The sequence below is a fragment of the Salvelinus alpinus genome, chromosome 20 (genome assembly GCF_045679555.1).
Source record: "Salvelinus alpinus chromosome 20, SLU_Salpinus.1, whole genome shotgun sequence".
NCBI classification, from domain to species: Eukaryota; Metazoa; Chordata; class Actinopteri; order Salmoniformes; family Salmonidae; genus Salvelinus; species Salvelinus alpinus.
The window spans coordinates 34085975-34105788 of record NC_092105.1 but is presented as its reverse complement, the minus strand read 5'-3'; the positions used below and the strand labels follow the sequence as shown (position 1 = coordinate 34105788).

The 19814-nt window shown below is 46.0% G+C and overlaps 1 protein-coding gene across 6 annotated transcripts in view; it reads left to right on the top strand.

Moving 5' to 3' along the window:
* LOC139546706 (DNA-binding protein SATB2-like) overlaps nt 1-19814 on the top strand; it is a 65038-nt gene that overhangs the window by 34896 nt on the left and 10328 nt on the right. For 3 of the 6 annotated variants that reach the window (XM_071355415.1, XM_071355416.1, XM_071355414.1), the window contains 9 exons: nt 63-189; nt 1507-1630; nt 3506-3608; nt 4811-4861; nt 5169-5743; nt 6554-6766; nt 7656-7793; nt 9062-9214; nt 11348-11542. In XM_071355415.1, coding sequence (XP_071211516.1) covers nt 63-189; nt 1507-1630; nt 3506-3608; nt 4811-4861; nt 5169-5743; nt 6554-6766; nt 7656-7793; nt 9062-9214; nt 11348-11542 — 1679 coding nt within the window. The remainder of the gene's footprint in view (nt 1-62; nt 190-1506; nt 1631-3505; nt 3609-4810; nt 4862-5168; nt 5744-6553; nt 6767-7655; nt 7794-9061; nt 9215-11347; nt 11543-19814) is intronic. The other 3 variants (XM_071355419.1, XM_071355417.1, XM_071355420.1) reach the window with 2 other exon arrangements.

Below are 19814 nucleotides of genomic sequence, written 5' to 3'. Positions count from 1 at the left end.
GGTCTCTCTCTTTCTCTCGCTCTCTCTCGCTCTCTCTCGCTGTCTCTCGCTCTCTCTCTCAGGCATCATCAAGGTGGGTCGTTGGAACCCTCTGCCCATCCACTTCCTATCAGATGCTCCTGAAGCCACGGTGGCTGATATGTTGCTGGACGTCTATCACATGGTCACCCTCCGCATTCAGCTACAGAGGTGTGTGTGTGTGTGTGTGTGTGTGTGTGTGTGTGTGTGTGTGTGTGTGTGTGTGTGTGTGTGTGTGTGTGTGTGTGTGTGTGTGTGTGTGTGTGTGTGTGTGTGTGTGTGTGTGTGTGTGTGTGTGTGTGTGTGCTGTTGAGGAGTGAGGAGGAAAATGTGGAGGGCAAATATAGCTTTAGCTACACAGCCTATAAACTTACAGTGACAGAATTTATTGAAAGGCTTTGTATTTCCACTGTTTAGATTGATTTTGGAGATACTACAACATTCCAACTGTTGGAATAAAGTTGGAGTATTTCAATGTTATTAAATCAGACAGAGTTCTTTGGGTGACTGATGTCATCTTGGCATTTTCAAAATTGTTACTATAGGCCTCTGTAGTTCAACAGTTTACTGTTGTGGAGCATTAGGTTTAAAATCTAAATTGGGAACGATCCAAGGAGCCAGCTAGCCCAGATCCCAGCATCAGAGATTGATTTATTATCTGCATTTTTCTCCAAGAGGGCTTTCATGTCAGTAACTTGCACTTTTCCAAAGAATCAGTGAACATGGCCCTGATAGCCAGATAAACAGAGATGGATAGACTCCAGATAATTGGATTGTGGTCCTTATTGTGTTGTCGCATACCATCCAGCTTTGTTTACATCCGTCTCCGTGATGATGGTATTGCCTGACATGTATAGTATTGCCATGGTGAGAGAGGAAGCCCAGTGGCTGGCAGTGGGAGAAGATGGATTTTGGCCAACATTTTGCAAAAATTCTCATCAAAGAAACATTTGATCTCAATATAGTCTTCTGTTCCCCAAAACTTGGCGCCATTTTTTAAATGGCGTTGTTTAGAAGGAGTGCAAGAGCTAATTTAGTTCTTGCACACTCTCACTTCACAGAGAAGATGTTCTCTAACATGCTAGAACATGCCAATAGGATCTCGCTAGCTCGTGCTTGGATCTGCCCACTATGATTAATTTGCTCCCATTGGAAACAACAGGCTGTGGTCTATCTTGGGTTAGTTATAAAAATCTTTGGTATTGCCCTTAGCGACTGATCTGAGTTTAGGTCAATATATAGGTGGTTTGTGGGATAGTACAATATCTGGATAGGACAGTGCAGACCAATTCCCTAGTTGTTGACTAAATAGTTCTGACTTCAAGAATTCAGTCACTATGATGCAGTGATGAACTTACACAAGGCTGGTGCAACCTAACCTTGTTAAACCAGACTGAAAACAGCATTCAGTATAGATTAGCCAGGCTACGTGCAACCAGCTCCAGGACAGGAAATAGGAAGTGACTGATTCTTTTTATGGTTCTACAGCTTTGCCAAGCTGGAGGACCTTCCGTCAGAGCAGTGGAACCACGCCACGGTGAGGAACGCCCTCAAGGAGCTTCTCAAGGAGATGAACCAAAGCACACTGGCCAAGGAGTGCCCCCTCTCACAGGTGATACTGCACCCCTATCAAACCTCCATAACACTCCAATACTACCCTGATCTGCTCAATTCTCTCACAATCAGTGCTTTAAAATGTGACCATTGTGGTCGCATATGCTCCTAAATATACACTGCACAAAACATTAGGAACACCTTCTTAATATTGAGTTGCACCCCCTCAATTCATCAGGGCATGGACTCTACAAGGTGTCGAAAGCATTCCACAGGGATGCTGGCCCATGTTGACTCCAATGCTTCCCACAGTTGTGTCAAGTTGGCTGGATGTCCTTTGGGTGGTGGACCATTCTTGATACACACAGGAAACTGTTGAGGGTAAAAAATCCAGCAGCGTTGCAGTTCTTGACACATTACATTTACATTTCAGTCATTTAGCAGACGCTCTTATCCAGAGCGACTTACAGTAGAATGCATACATTTTATGACATTTTTTATTTTTTTTTACATACTGAGACAAGGATATCCCTACCGGCCAAGAGCAGACGCTCTTATCCAGAGCGACTTACAGTAGAGTGCATACATTTTTATTACATTTTTACATACTGAGACAAGGATATCCCTACCGGCCAAACCTTCCCTACCGGCCAAACCCTCCCTAACCCGGACGACGCTATGCCAATTGTGCGTCGCCCCACGGATCTCCCGGTTGCGGCCGGCTGCGACAGAGCCTGGGCGCGAACCCAGCCCAGCCTGGGCGCGAACCCAGAGACTCTGGTGGCGCAGCTAGCACTGCGATGCAGTGCCCTAGACCACTGCGCCACCCGGGAGACGGTTTGACCGTGTGTGTGTGCTGTTGAGGACACACTCAAACCGATACACCTGGTACCTACTACCATACCCGTTGAAAGGCACTTAAATCTTTTGTCTTGCCCATTCACCCTCTGAATGGCACACACACACAATCCATGTCTCAATTGTCTCAAGGCTTAAAAATAGTTCCGTAACCTGTCTCCTCCCCTTCATCTACACTGATTGAAGTGGATTTAACAAGTGGCATCAATAAGGGATCATCGCGTTCACCTGGGTTCACCTGGTCAGTCTATGTCATGGAAAGAGCTGGTGTTCCTAATGTTTTGTACACTCAGTGTATTGCTGTGCGTAGAAACAAATCTGCCATATAGTAATTGTCGTAATGATTAGGTTTCGCGGTACCTCATATGTTACCTCATAAGTCATGTTACCATCACTAAGAGAACCTATTGTTCAAAAGTTGTGACCCATTACCTGCACTACTTTTTTCCCTTCTATTGCGCATTGACGCTGCAGCTTTATGCATCACCATTGGCGGGCCGCATTTTATATTCATATACCATGACGCAGGCCATTAACACTTTAAATCATGTTACCTCATTAGCTAGCTAGTTAACAACCTGGTAACTTTACCAGTATATCCGAACATTAGGGGGCACAGAAGGAATGGAAAAGGCATAGCTCCTTCAGAAGATCAATCATCATAGCAATGAATGAATGACAGATTCACACGCCATCTCTCAGAACCTCGCTGACACTCTTAAAAAGACAGTGTACAATTTTCTATGTAATTCATCTCAATAGGAGACAATGCTTTTTACACAATGTAGAAACCTAACATTCCCCAAATGACTTTATGTATGTGTGTTATTTATGTATCTGTGCATGCTGTGTTTAATGGGAGCTCAATGTGTGGGTGTTGATCCCTGCATCAATTGCATCCATGTGTGTGTGGCTGCTATGGCGATGGGCTAGATTTCAATGGGTGGCTTCCCCTGGTGATATATGGATATCTTTTTCAATGATCGTTTGTGTATGTGTATGTGTGTGTTTGTGTGTGCAAGTGAGCAAGCATTCAAATTGATCACCAATTAATTAAACATCTCTCTCCCTACAGAGTATGATTTCCTCAATAGTAAACAGCTCCTACTATGCCAATGTCTCCACTGCCAAATGCCAGGAATTTGGACGCTGGTACAAGAAGTACAAGAAAATCAAAGGTGAGAGTTGTGACCTCTGGGAACTCCCAACTAGCATGGACCAATTCTCTCCTGCACACCATTTCCTCCAACCACCTTTTTATTTTATTTATCTAGGCAAGTCAGTTAAGAACAAATTCTTATTTACAATGACGGCCTACACCGGCCAAACTCAGACGACGCTGGGCCAATTGTGCAGCACCCTATGGGACTCCCAATCACAGCCGGTTGTGAAACAGTCTGGATTTGAACCAGGTTGTCTGTAGTGACACCTCTAGCACCGTGATGCTGTGTTAGACCATTGCACCACTTGGGGGCCCGGACCATCTCACAACCACTTTACTAACTGTCTCCTGTCCTTCTCTAGCCTATACCTTAGCCAATGATTACCATGTACTGGATTGGCCAAGCCATTTGAGCGACAGCCTATTAGCGGCCAATGGCCATTCCCAGTCCTGTCCTGGGCTGACCCCTGGCTGCCATCTGAAAGAGGGAGGAAGAGAAGATAATAAAGGAATTCTAAAGTAGGGGGCCCATGTCGCCTGTTAACTGGCATCTCCTTCACACAGGGAGCACTGACTCTTCTTTATTAGAACCAGCTGATCTGTCCAGTGTAACCACAACCACAGGGGGTTCTACAGTACAACACAGGACTGCCTCACAGACAGTCACACACAGACCACTGACCCCTCCTCAGCCTGTCTGTCTGTTTGTCTCTCCATCCACACATCCAGCACACAATGCCTGCATGGGACAATTTCTCCCCTACTCTCCAGCCCCCTTGTCCCCCATCCCGCACACACATACATGCGTACACACACATACACACACGCACACACACACACTCCCCCATAGCTCTATAATTACCCTGCCGGACAGATCAAAGCAAAACCACAAACACAGAGTCACAGAGAGACCAGAGGAGAATAAAGTGATGTGGAGGGAGGCAGCGGTTGTCTGACAGAGTGAGTTGATGCAGTGTTGGGTTACACAGCCACTCCACTATTAGTTCTGGTCTCTGCCTGGCAGGGAAAAACACACGCTGTACGTTCACTAGCCTCCAGATGTGGACACAGTGAGTAATGGGTGATCACCCACTGACTGGCTGTCCTGTCAGTCATAGTCGAGGAGTGTACATAGGTGTAGAGGAGAGGAATGTGTGTACAGTAGGTGTGTGTGTTGTTAAGTGTTGCATCTCTCACCCTATTTCTCTCGTTTCCTAGGAGATTATCTGGAGAAGATGTGGCCAGGAAGAGATCATTCAGAAATCAAAGGTGAGGAATCCACTGTTTGTACTGTTTCTATGATTGAAGTTAGAATGTGGCCCACTATGTTAGACCAGCATCACACTCATCTCCCCCTCTTCCTTCCTTCCTTCCTTCCTTCCTTCCTTCCTTCCTTCCTTCCTTCCTTCCTTCCTTCCTTCCTTCCTTCCTTCCTTCCTTCCTTCCTTCCTTCCTTCCTTCCTTCCTTCCTTCCTTCCTTCCTTCCTTCCTTCCTTCCTTCCTTCCTTCCTTCCTTCCTTCCTTCCTTCCTTCCTTCCTTCCTTCCTTCCTTCCTTCCTTCCTTTCCCTTCCCCAGTGGAGAGAGACAGCCTGGCAGACTTCTGTGTCATGGGCCAGCGTCCCCCTCCCCACCTGGCCAGCCTGGCCCAGCTCAGCCACCTTGGAGGGGGTGCAGGTACCCTCCTCAAGGGTGGATCTGGAGACCCCCACAACCCCTCCCAACCCCCCCAACAACAACCCCAACAACAACACCCCCCCTCGCCACACGGCCAGCTCCACCACAGCCCCCCTCTGCGTGGCCAGGTCCCCCCTCCAGCCTCCCTTCAGCCTCTCCTCGGCCCAGGCGGGCTTCTCTCCCCCCAGCTTAGCCCTCAGCTTGTCCGACAGCAGCTAGCCATGGCTCACCTCATCAACCAGCAGCTCGCTGTTAACCGCCTGCTAGCCCACCAGCACCCACAGGCCCTCAACCAGCAGTTCCTCAACCACCCTCCCATCCCTCGGCCCTCCAAGGCAGGGGGCCTTGGGGACCCCGGGAACAACCCATCTGCTGCGGAAGTCTCCACTGATATCTACCAGCACGTCAGGGACGAACTGAAGAGAGCCAGCGTCTCACAGGCTGTGTTCGCTCGCGTGGCCTTCAACAGAACACAGGTAACCAGACTAACAGAACACAGTTAACAGAGTACAGGGAACCATAGAATGCTGGTGATATACTGTAACAGAACACATGTAACCATAGAACACAGGTGACATAGGTAACAGAACACAGGTAACCATAGAACACAGGTGACATAGGTAACAGAACACAGATAACCATAAAACACAGGTGACATGGGTAACAGAACACAGGTAACCATAGAACACAGATGACATAGGTAACAGAACACAGGTAACCATACATGGATGGCCTTCAACAGAATACAGGGCAGGAAACCCACCAAGTATGTAGCCACACATAGGGCAGGGCAGGGCAGAGCAGAGGTAAAGGACTGAAGACAGGGTGAGAGGATAGAATAATGTAATGTCAATGCTGATGTCCCATTCAAGCTTTACAAAACGATTTGGAATATTGGGATGACTTTGAGATAAGTTAGCAGTAATATTTCTATGATTTGGTTTCTCCTCGGGGGTTTCAGCCAGTTTCAATTTCATCTCTGAGTGTTATGAGTGAGGTAAGCTGATGCCACAGCTTGCTGTGTTTCCCCGCTCCAGTTCAGTCTCTTTCTCCGCCCTCCCAGCAGTACACACACCTGCTGCATTCACACACAGTCACGCCCCATTAGAGCCAATATGGAGCCCACATGAAGGGTTTAGGGCAGGTGAAGTGTGCATGTGTGTGTTGTGTGTGCATGCATGCACATGGTTGTACGAGCGAGTGCGTACAGTGTGTGTGTGTGCAACCACTCATTCTAAATGTATACGTTTGCGGCGTGCGTGCATGTGTGTGTGTGTGTGCACCAGGGCCTGCTGTCGGAGATCCTGCGGAAGGAGGAGGACCCTCGCTCTGCCTCTCAGTCCCTGCTGGTCAACCTCAAAGCCATGCAGAACTTCCTCAACCTCCCTGAGGGGGAGAGAGACCGTATTTACCAGGAGGAGCGTGAGCGCAGCATGAATCCCCCTGTCGGCCTGCCCCCTACCCCTAGCTCCAGCCCCGGGGGCCCCCGCCTCTCACAGGTACCCCGCCCACCACCCATCGCCCTCCAAAACTACCATAGACATTCTCCACCAAGCTCCTCTACAGCAGGGCCTGTGTGTGTCTGGTTGACTGTGGTGTGTCTTGTCTGTCTTTGTGCCTTGTTGATGGTTTATGTTGTCTGTATGTTTTAGTTTCTGTCTGGCGGTTGGTTTGGTTGGTGTCTGTGCTGTTAGTATTGGTCTTCCATGCAGTGGTCTAAGGCTCTGCATCTCAGTGCTAGCTGTGCCACTAGAGATTCTGGGTTCGAGTCCAGGCTTTGTCGCAGCCGGCCGCAACCGGGATACCCATGGGGTGGCGCACAATTGGCCCAGCGTCGTTCGGGTTAGGGGAGGGTTTGGCCGGCAGGGATGTCCTTGTCCCATCGCGCACTAGCGACTCCTGTGGCGAGCCGGGCGCAGTGCACGGTGACACGGTCGCCAGGTATACGGTGTTTCCTCCGACACATTGGTGCGTCTGGCTTCCGGGTTAAATGGGCATTGTGTCAAGAAGCAGTGCGACTTGGTTGGGTTGTGTTTTGGAGGACGCACGGCTCTCGACCTTCGCCTCTCCCGAGTCCGTACGGGAGTTGCAGCGATGAGACAAGACTGTAACTGCCAATTGGATACCACGAAATTGGGGAGAAAAAGGGGCTACATTTTCTTTTTTATAACATTATTAAAAAAAAGATTTGTCTTTCACAGTAGGGGATCTACCAAATCAGGGATAAAAAAATAGACTGGGAAAGGGGATAGTACTAAAGACACCGATCTAACCATATGTAACTATATGTTGAGAAAAGGCACATAAATACATCTCATTGATTGTGTCTCTATGTTTTGTGTGTGTGATGTTAGATGACGAGATGGTAACAATTTAAATGTTTGACAGGACGTGTTTAGACCGACCATCACTAACCATGTCCCATGCCACCTCATGCAGAAGGTGTGGGAGAGAGGTCTGGACGAACAGCTCACTCCTGATGCCTGGGCTTCTATCTGGAAGAATAAGACCAAAATCTCCAACTCGGTGAGCAGTTCACCCATCTACAATACTTTTATGTCTCAGTTCACCCATCTACAATACTTTTATGTCTCAGTTCACCCATCTACAATACTTTTATGTCTCAGTTCACCCATCTACAATACTTTTATGTCTCAGTTCACCCATCTACAATACTTTTATGTCTCAGTTCACCCATCTACAATACTTTTATGTCTCAGTTCACCCATCTACAATACTTTTATGTCTCAGTTCACCCATCTACAATACTTTTATGTCTCAGTTCACCCATCTACAATACTTTTATGTCTCAGTTCACCCATCTACAATACTTTTATGTCTCGCAATACAGTACTACTTGAGCCTCTGTGAGCCGTGTATTCATCCACAATCCCTTTTTTGGCTTGTTCACAGAATGTACCTCACACACAGAATTCCTTTTGATCAGACATGGCTCAAATTTTAGTGTACAGTATGTCAAATACTTGCTATGATTGATTTAGTTTGCATGGTAATGTGGAACAAATCAAATAGTCCCAAAGTCCAAGAAAATGTCTGTCTTTTGGTTTTCTGCAATACATGACTACTGCTAATTTGAAGTTCCTGTTGTAGATAAATACAGTATATTTTGGAAATGGAGGACTGACTAAAAAAGAGAGTTCTGTATCTTTCTTCACTTGTTTACAATAGAGACACAGCCTGTTGTCATATGAACATGCTATAGAGAAAGGGACAATTCATTTGGATGTGCTTCCCAACCCCACACAGCCTTTTAGAAACATCACAGATAACATTCTCTCTCTGATGCAAAGGGCAAACACTCATTCTGGGACGAATTTGTGTACTATCATTATTATGTCTGTATAAATTTATCTTGCCATCGTTTACGCTTGGGAATGCCAGATTACTAGTCTGGTCCTGCAAAGATAACCTCAAAGTCTTATAAGAAAACATACTGAGATTCAATACAGAGTCATTCAAACAGAAACTACAAAGGAGAGGAGAGAGAATGGCTTAATGACTTTTAATCTGTAAACATTCTCCATGTCGGAACATGTACGTCTATGAGGATAATGTCTGTTTAAAAGAAGAAAAAACTTTGACTGATCGTCAGCTGATTACCTGTCATTCTTACTTGAAACCTAAACTTTGGTCGTTGGCGCAGGGACAACATGTGAACTAGAGTTGGCAGTGTTACCCATTCAGGCAAACTCTGGTACAACTTCCTGGTTTAATAACTGGTTCTTTCTCTATGGACCGCATCTCCCTGGTCCCTCCTACCCATCCTCCCTCAGCCCAAGCCGCCATGCTTCAACCCAGACCTGCCCCTGAAGCTGGAGTCTCTGGTCAACATCACGTCAGGTATCTATGATGAGATCCAGCAGGAGATGAAGAGGGCCAAGGTGTCTCAGGCGCTGTTCGCCAAGGTGGCTGCCAACAAGAGCCAGGTGAGAGGCCTGTTTCACCCATGACCCATGACATTGTCCCTATCCTGCTACAGCTTTCCTAACCTATTGTGCCCAACTCCCAATCCTAACCTATTGTTCCCGGCTCCCAATCCTAACCTATTGTGCCCAACTCCCAATCCTAACCTATTGTACCCAACTCCCAATCCTAACCTATTGTACCCAACTCCCAATCCTAACCTATTGTACCCAACTCCCAATCCTAACCTATTGTACCCAACTCCCAATCCTAACCTATTGTACCCAACTCCCAATCCTAACCTATTGTGCCCAACTCCCAATCCTAACCTATTGTGCCCAACTCTCAATCCTAACCTATTGTGCCCAACTCTCAATCCTAACCTATTGTGCCCAACTCCCAATCCTAACCTATTGTACCCAACTCCCAATCCTAACCTATTGTACCCAACTCCCAATCCTAACCTATTGTGCCCAACTCCCAATCCTAACCTATTGTACCCAACTCCCAATCCTAACCTATTGTACCCAACTCCCAATCCTAACCTATTGTACCCAACTCCCAATCCTAACCTATTGTACCCAACTCCCAATCCTAACCTATTGTACCCAACTCCCAATCCTAACCTATTGTGCCCAACTCCCAATCCTAACCTATTGTACCCAACTCCCAATCCTAACCTATTGTACCCAACTCCCAATCCTAACCTATTGTACCCAACTCCCAATCCTAACCTATTGTACCCAACTCCCAATCCTAACCTATTGTACCCAACTCTCAATCCTAACCTATTGTGCCCAACTCCCAATCCTAACCTATTGTACCCAACTCCCAATCCTAACCTATTGTACCCAACTCCCAATCCTAACCTATTGTGCCCAACTCCCAATCCTAACCTATTGTACCCAACTCCCAATCCTAACCTATTGTACCCAACTCCCAATCCTAACCTATTGTACCCAACTCCCAATCCTAACCTATTGTACCCAACTCTCAATCCTAACCTATTGTGCCCAACTCCCAATCCTAACCTATTGTACCCAACTCCCAATCCTAACCTATTGTACCCAACTCCCAATCCTAACCTATTGTACCCAACTCCCAATCCTAACCCATGGTACCCAACTCCCAATCCTAATCTATTGTACCCAACTCCCAATCCTAACCTATTGTGCCCAACTCCCAATCCTAACCTATTGTACCCAACTCCCAATCCTAACCTATTGTACCCAACTCCCAATCCTAACCTATTGTGCCCAACTCCAAATCCTAACCTTAATCATTAAGGGAATGAAAACATATGTGTCAGTGGTTAGGGGCAGTTGCTCCTGTCCCCGTGATGTGGGTGGCGGCTGGGGCCAGATGGAGCGGGGTTGATAACCCTCTTCCCCAGGCTGTTGTATCAGACAGTCAGTGTGTCTCCACAGCAGTAGATAAACAATACCAGACAGATAAGCCAAATACCAACCTGGGGAAGAACTGATTCAGACATGTGATACCCCCCCCCCCCACCCCCACACAGACTCCTTCAACAAACACACAAACTGTTTAGAGCACATGAAGACATGGTGCTGTGGGAATGGATATCTACAGTGAGGACACTGTTTGCGTGCGTGTCTACGTGTGCGTGTTTGTGAGAGAATATTACCTGTGTGTGTGTGTGTGTGTGTGTGTGTGTGTGTGTGTGTGTGTGTGTGTGTGTGTGTGTGTGTGTGTGTGTGTGTGTGTGTGTGTGTGTGTGTGTGTGTGTGTGTGTGTGTGTGTGTGTGTGTGTGTGTGTGTGTGTGTGGTGATCAAGCTGTGTCTCCCAGGTTCAGGGGTCCGGGGGTGGCTGGGCAGAATTGGGCTGGGGGTCATGGCTCACTGCACCCATCTGCTGCAGCTGGCCCAGAGAGGAGAGGAGAGAGGGATGCTGAGGGAGAGGGGGATGCTGAGGGAGAGGGGGATTGGGGGTGAGAGGGAGGATGAGAACTGATCAGGTTATTAACACTGCATGCTGGTGGAGGCTGGATGCACACAACAGCTGGTGTCAAAGACTGGCCTAGTCTAGCATAGATAATCAAATCTTCTCCCCCCCACTCCCCATCTCTTTCTCTCTCCCTCCCCTCCCTTCCTCCCTCCCTTCTCCTGTCTCTGCTCCCATCTACCTCTCTTAGGGCTGGCTGTGTGAGTTGCTGCGGTGGAAGGAGAACCCTAGCCCAGAGAACCGTACTCTGTGGGAGAACCTGTGTACCATCCGGAGGTTCCTGACCCTGCTCCAGACAGACAGAGACCTGGTGTATGAAGAGGAATCCAGGCACCACCACAGTGAGAGGCTGCATACTGTACTACACCTGCCCCAAGAACCACAGGTGAGAGAGACCAGCTGATCTAGCATCAGATTTCCCTAACATGAGTCCTAACCTTAGTGCTATGGTCCGCGCGCATGGACATGGGCTCCGTATGCTCGAGGGTAACATGGCTCCTTAGGTGTGTGATGTTTTTGGTATCCATCATTATTTGATGTTGTCTGATATGTCTGAATTGTAATATCATTGCTGCTAAAATAAAATATTATACAAATAAAAAAAACTTACTGCTATGCTGGATCAAAACTCTGCACTCATAGGGATGGTCATTGCAGACTTGAATGGATAATGGCAAGAATATCACTTTCCTTTAGTTTGATATCAACCTTCTCACACATTGAATGAGTCTTCGGGACTGGCCCCCTACAACCTTTTCACACACACACACACACACACACACACACACACACACACACACACACACACACACACACACACACACACACACACACACACACACACACACACACACACACACACACACACACACACACACACACACACACAGAGAGACAAATGTAAGCATGTAGCATCCTACACAGATGTACAGTAGTCAAGCTCTGCTGATTAAATTGACTTTCTCCAGCCAGGGTTATTATTGCACCAAATACACTGAAGATACACATGCAATTATTCATTTAAACTGAAGTCATGCGTGCGCACACTACGGTTGAATATTTTCCCGGTATTTTACAAATGTTCCATCCCCAGAATACATCACTTTTCTCCCGGGTAACACGATATTTCCAGCCAAAACCGGAAGTGTCATTAAAAAGCCTTACAAAGCATAGAAATAGACCTACAATAACAGTCAAAAGTTTGGACCCACCTACTCATTCAAGGTTTTTCTCTATTTTTACAATTTTCTACATTGTAGAACAATAGTGAAGACATCAAAACTATGAAATAACACATATGGAATCATATTGCAACCAAATAAAAATATATTTTATATTTGAGATTCTTCAAAGTAGCCACCCTTTGCCTTGTTTACAGCTTTGCACGCTCTTGGCATTCTCTCAACCAGCTTCATGAGGTAGTCACCTTGAATGCATTTCATTTAACAGGTGTGCCTTTCTTTCCTTCTTAATGCATTTGAGCTAATCAGTTGTGTTGTGACAACGTAGGGGTGGTATACAGAAGATAGCCCTATTTGTTAAGACCAAGTCCATATTATGGCAAGAACAGCTCAAATAAGTAAAGAGAAATGACAGTCCATCATTACTTTAAGACATGTCAGTTAAGGCGGAACAGTGCAGTCGCAAAAACCATCAAGAGATATGATGAAAGCGGCTCTCATGAGGACCGCCACAGGAAAGGAAGACCCAGAGTTACCTCTGCTGCAGAGAATTAGTTCATTCGAGTTACCAGCCTCAGATATTGCAGCCCAAATAAATGCTTCACAGAGTTCAAGTAACAGACACATCTCAACATCAACTGTTCAGAGCAGACTGCGTGAATCAGGCCTTCATGGTCAAATTGCTGCAAAGAAACCACTACTAAAGGACACCAATAATAAGAAGAGACTTGCTTGGGCCAAGACACACGAGCAATGGACATTAGACCAGTGGAAATCTGTCCTTTGTTCTGATGAGTCCAAATGTGCAATATTTGGTTCCAACCGCCGTGTCTTTGTGAGACACAGAGTAGGTGAACGGATGATCTCCGCATGTGTGGTTCCCACCGTGAAGCATGGAGGAGGAGGTGTGATGGTGTGGGGGTGTTTTGCTGGTAACACTGTCTGTGATTTATTTAGAATCCAAGACACACTTAACCAGCATGTCTACCACAGCATTATGCAGCGATACGCCATCCCATCCGGTTTGCGCTTAGTGGGACTATCATTCAACAGGATAATGACCCACTCACCTCCAGCCTGCTATTTGATCAAGAAGGAGAGTGATGGAGTGCTGCATCAGATGACCTGGCCTCCACAATCACCCGACCTCAACCCAATTGAAATGGTTCGGGGTGAGTTGGACCGCAGAGGGAAGGAAAACCAGCCAACAAGTGCTCAGCATATGTGGGACCTCCTTCAAGACTGTTGGAAAAGCATTCCAGGAGAAGTTGGTTGAGAGAATGCCAAGAGTGTGCAAAGCTGTCATCAAGGCAAAGGGGGGCTACTTTGAAGAATCTAAACTATATTTGGTTTTGTTTAAAACTTATTTTGGTTACTACATGATTCCATATGTGTTACTTCATAGTTTGGATGGCCACTATTATTCTACAATGTAGAAAATAGTAAAAATAAAGAAAAACCCTTGAATGAGTAGGTGTGTCCAAACCTTTGACTGGTACTGTATAATATAGGCTACTGCACATTACGCACAATAGAAAACCATAAAAGTCCAAAGATGTAGCTAACTATATGCTCTCTTGGTTAAATGTATTTTTATTTTACCTTTATTTAACTAGGCAAGTCAGTTAAGAACACATTCTTATTTTCAATGACGGCCTAGGAACAGTGGGTTAACTGCCTGTTCAGGGGCAGAACGACAGATTTGTACCTTGCCAGCTCGGGGATTTAGAAGACAAAAAGTTACCATGATGAGATGGGCTGTCTGTCCCCACCCTGAGCGTTGATGATTCATCATGCAGATGAATCTTGTGTTTTTGTCCGGGGCTACAACAACAATGTGTGCTGTCGGGGTACTCCAGAAACGGAGTTGGGAAACACTGAACTAAGTAGACCAGACGCAGCTGCTGTTGCATTGGTGTCTATGGGAGACACACCAAGTTAAGTAGAACTGACAATTTTCTTTCAAAGCTAAACTGCCGGAGTGAACTATCTTCATTCATCCACTATCTTTGTTAACGGCTCATCATAGAAAGGAAGTGGTTGTTACCACTGTGCCACCATTAACATATTCCTCAGCTAGCTCCTCAAACACACAGACCAGACCAGAGAGGAGACAAAAAATACTCAACAAGTTGTTCATATTAGAGAGGACAGGGAAGGAAGGAGGTACTGAGATGGGCCACAACAGGAGGAGAAGAAGTATAATGAAGGGATAGATCGAAGAAGGAGAGTGATAGATGATAAGGAAGGAGGATCTTGGAGAGGGTGGGACAATTTATGGGTAGGCCAAGGAGGGCGAAAGTGTCAGACTGTATTTGTTTCGGTGCGTGTGTGTCCCTCTCCTCTTTTTGTTGTCCAAGTTGACACAGTCAGGAGAGGAAAGCCCCTCCCTAAACTCAGATCAAACTCCATGCAGCACATCTACCCACCACATACACACACAGACAGACACACACACACACACACACGCCACCATGCAAGTCACCACAGCCAGACCACACATGTGTTCCAGCTGCTACTCAACTCAGTCACTCTCACACATATACTGTACACTAGACACACAACTGTATGTGCTGTTAAATAAAATAAAATAAAATGTTGGTCTCATACACATATTTAGCAGATGTTATTGCGGGTGAAATGAAATGCTTGTGTTCCTAGCTCCAACAGAAGTGTTAGAAGTGCTTTATGCTATACTGTATGTGCTGTTGGAAGTGCTTTATGCTGTACTGTATGTGCTGTTGGAAGTGCTTTATGCTATACTGTATGTGCTGTTGGAAGTGCTATATGCTGTACTGTATGTGCTGTTGGAAGTGCTTTATGCTGTACTGTATGTGCTGTTGGAAGTGATTTATGCTATACTGTATGTGCTGTTGGAAGTGCTATATGCTGTACTGTATGTGCTGTTGGAAGTGCTTTATGCTATACTGTATGTGCTGTTGGAAGTGCTATATGCTGTACTGTATGTGCTGTTGGAAGTGCTTTATGCTGTACTGTATGTGCTGTTGGAAGTGCTTTATGCTATACTGTATGTGCTGTTGGAAGTGTTTTATGCTCTACTGTATGTGTTGTTGGAAGTGCTTTATGCTATACTGTATGTGCTGTTGGAAGTGCTATATGCTGTACTGTATGTGCTGTTGGAAGTGCTTTATGCTATACTGTATGTGCTGTTGGAAGTGCTATATGCTGTACTGTATGTGCTGTTGGAAGTGCTTTATGCTGTACTGTATGTGCTGTTGGAAGTGTTTTATGCTCTACTGTATGTGCTGTTGGAAGTGCTTTATGCTATACTGTATGTGCTGTTGGAAGTGCTATTTGCTATACTGTATGTGCTGTTGGAAGTGCTATATGCTGTTGGAAGTGCTTTATGCTATACTGTATGTGCTGTTGGAAGTGCTTTATGCTATACTGTATGTGCTGTTGGAAGTGCTTTATGCTGTACTGTATGTGCTGTTGGAAGTGCTTTACGCTATACTGTATGTGCTGTTGGAAGTGCTATATGCTATACTGTATGTGCTGTTGGAAGTGCTTTATGCTATACTGTATGTGCTGTTGGAAGTGCTTTACGCTATACTGTATGTGCTGTTGGAAGTGCTATTTGCTATACTGTATGTGCTGTTGGAAGTGCTTTATGCTATACTGTATGTGCTGTTGGAAGTGCTATATGCTATACTGTATGTGCTGTTGGAAGTGCTTTATGCTGTACTGTATGTGCTGTTGGAAGTGCTTTATGCTGTACTGTATGTGCTGTTGGAAGTGCTTTATGCTGTACTGTATGTGCTGTTGGAAGTGCTATATGCTGTACTGTATGTGCTGTTGGAAGTGCTTTATGCTATACTGTATGTGCTGTCGGAAGTGCTTTATGCTGTACTGTATGTGCTGTTGGAAGTGCTTTACGCTGTACTGTATGTGCTGTTGGAAGTGCTTTATGCTATAGTGTATGTGATGCTGTACTGTATGTGCTGTTGGAAGTGCTATATGCTGTACTGTATGTGCTGTTGGAAGTGCTTTATGCTATACTGTATGTGCTGTCGGAAGTGCTTTATGCTGTACTGTATGTGCTGTTGGAAGTGCTTTACGCTGTACTGTATGTGCTGTTGGAAGTGCTTTATGCTATAGTGTATGTGCTGTTGGAAGTGCTTTATGCTATACTGTATGTGCTGTTGGAAGTGCTTTATGCTGTACTGTATGTGCTGTTGGAAGTGCTTTATGCTGTACTGTATGTGCTGTTGGAAGTGCTATATGCTATACTGTATGTGCTGTTGGAAGTGCTTTATGCTGTACTGTATGTGCTGTTGGAAGTGCTTTATGCTATACTGTATGTGCTGTTGGAAGTGCTTTATGCTGTACTGTATGTGCTGTTGGAAGTGCTTTATGCTATACTGTATGTGCTGTTGGAAGTGCTTTATGCTGTACTGTATGTGCTGTTGGAAGTGCTTTATGCTATACTGATGTGCTGTTGGAAGTGCTTTATGCTGTACTGTATGTGCTGTTGGAAGTGCTTTATGCTATACTGATGTGCTGTTGGAAGTGCTTTATGCTGTACTGTATGTGCTGTTGGAAGTGCTATATGCTATAGTGTATGTGCTGTTGGAAGTGCTATATGCTATACTGTATGTGCTGTTGGAAGTGCTTTTTGTATGGTTTTATCTGAACAATCGGCCAACCCGCCGACCCCACACCACCACTGACCGAAACAAAACGACTCATAATGAATTATGAATCAACGACTGCGCTTTTTGTATATCTACAGTATCATGTGACAAGTACTGTATGTGAGGCTGTGGGATATCACCATGTGTGACTGCGTGTCCATTAGATCCACAGGTGGAATTGTGTGTGTATTGTGTGTGCGTGTGTGCGTGCGTCTGTGTGTGTCCTGTGCTCCCCTACCTACTCAGCCTCTCTCACACCCGTGGGGACAGCATCACATTTCTCCATGACTGACCCTGCCCTTATGACGCTGGGCTGGCTATCTGGCTCTCCTCTCCAGCAGCACAGTATCTGCTGCTCTGTTTATGCCTCCATGTGTCGAGCAGTAAGTGCATCCCTCTGCTAATTTGGCAGGCCCTGCTCTTATGAATAATTTCTCTATTGTTATTGCTAAATGTAATTCTGCTGTGTGCGTGTGGGTAGTGGGTACTGTGGCCTGGACCCCTGTGCTGACTGCACCGTGGATTGAGACCACAAGAGCGCTGGACTAGAAAGGGAGCTGGCAACAAGCTTCTTTCTACAGACAGACACAGACACAGATTGTTCTCTCTGCTGCCCCTCTCTTTATGTCGTTTCATTAGTAGGCTACACGTGCAAACACTTTTATAAACCTATTGGTTCCTCTGATGGGCTAATTGTCAGTTTGAGCAGCTGAGTTCAGCTCTTAGCTCAGTAAACCACAGCCAGCTTAATGGTTTAATTACTGATAAGTGGAATGATTGCCACACACACACACTTGAACACGCAAAAAGGTCATATGCCAGCCCACCCTCACACACACAGAGACAGAAACACTTAGAAACACACACACACACAGACAGACACAGACAGACACAGACACACACACACACACACACACACACACACACACACACACACACACACACACACACACACACACACACACACACACACACACACACACACACACACACACACACACACACACACACACACACACACACACACACACACACACACACACACACACACACACACACAGAGAGAGAGAGAGTGACTCATTCACTCCCCAGGTCTGGTGACACAGGAGAGAGAAAGAAGAAAAAAACACACTGATTAACAGGAAAGATGAAGTCATGCAGAAAACCAACAGAAAACTGTATTTTCCGTCATTACATATTTATCTGTGTGTTAATGGTGTCTCCGGTGGCAACATACTGTCCCAGGCAGCCCCAACACACACACAGACTCATACAGCAAAACACACACACATACACTTCCCCCCTGGTCTGCCTGTAGCCCCAGGAGAACCAGCCCTCATTAAGGCTTTAGCTGAATATTTCATGTAGTATAATTCTTTCATAGTTCTGCATCTCTGTAATTTGCCTTGATTTGTGTTTAAAAGGAAACTTTTTCTTTAATGCAATGAACTCATGATGTTCCCTGGTCGCAATTGAAAAAAAAAGAAGAGAGAACAGTTTGGAAGAATATTGAATTATGCCATGAGAAGAACAACTTCCATCCTCAGTCTACAGTACTTTGTGGATGGAGGGGCGGTAAGGAGGGATGGAGAGATGGAGGAGTGGAGGCTCAGTTGGAGGGGTAGAGGGTACAGAAGGATGGAGAAATGGAAGGATTGGAGGGGTAGAGGCTCAATTTAGAGGGGTGAAATGGTTGAGGGGTGATGGGTAGAGGGGACAGAGGGGATGGGGTCAAACAGAGAGGAGGGTTTCATGGCTTTAGCAGGATTGGGGTTGATTTGGAGTAGGAGTCATGTTTGCTTGGCACTTGCTCTCTTCATTAGTGTCCCTCTGCATTAGAGAGAGAGAGCACACTGGATTAAGGAACAACCAGTCAGCCCAGTGTGTTTCTGCGTTTTGCTCGGCTCTCTCACGCTGCCACGGAGCCCAGCCCAGCGACCAGGCCTCTGTGTGTGTGTGTGGATCCATCCAAGAGTCGCCATCTGTGAAAGGAGTAGAGAAATTACTATCTGGGGTCTGAGTCTAAATGAGTGTGTGTGTATTTGTGAGTGTCTGTTTGTTCCTGGTTGTGGTAAAGGGAAGTTAGTGTTAGTGTGCGTACGTGTGTGTGTGTGTGTGTGTGTGGTTGTGAGGAGTGTGTGGTCTACATTAGGTCAAAGGGGAGAGCTATTTTCATCCTGTCTTTTCACTCTCTTTCCACCGCTGTCACCATTCCTTCTCATTCCCTCTCTTTGTGTGGCTGCTATTTGTTTCACACAGACATAAAAAAGATAATAAACGTCAGAAAGCGGAAAAAAACACCCAACCTACACTCTTCCTGTAAATCGCTACCCTCAAACAGCCCCCACAAGTGAAATCGGAGCAATTTGATGGTCTGGCCTGCCCTCAATATTATTTAAGTAATACCCTGTTATTATTGAAGAGGGAGAGAGAAAAGCGAATGACTATTATCTTTGTGGGTCCTTTAATTTTAATGCACCACAGATTTATAGCTTAGCATTCCAGAGCCGAGGCACAGTGGCTGGGCGGGGGCCTGGGGCCGTGGTGCCCCACCCTGGTCATAAAGCCAGTGGGACAGCGGGATAGCAACGCGCCACAGAGATCTGTGATAGCTAGCGGGCTCTCTGACACTCCTCCTGCACCAAACAAGACAACAGGACAACAACACTAGAACCTCACTAACTCCCCTGACTCCCTAGGTCTGGCTTTGATCACCTCTCACCTTTACTTATCTCGAGTCTGTCCCACCAACACTCAAACTCCTTGATCTCTCCTTTGCACGACTCTTTGCCCTCTCATTCTTACTTCTGCCCTCTCTTCC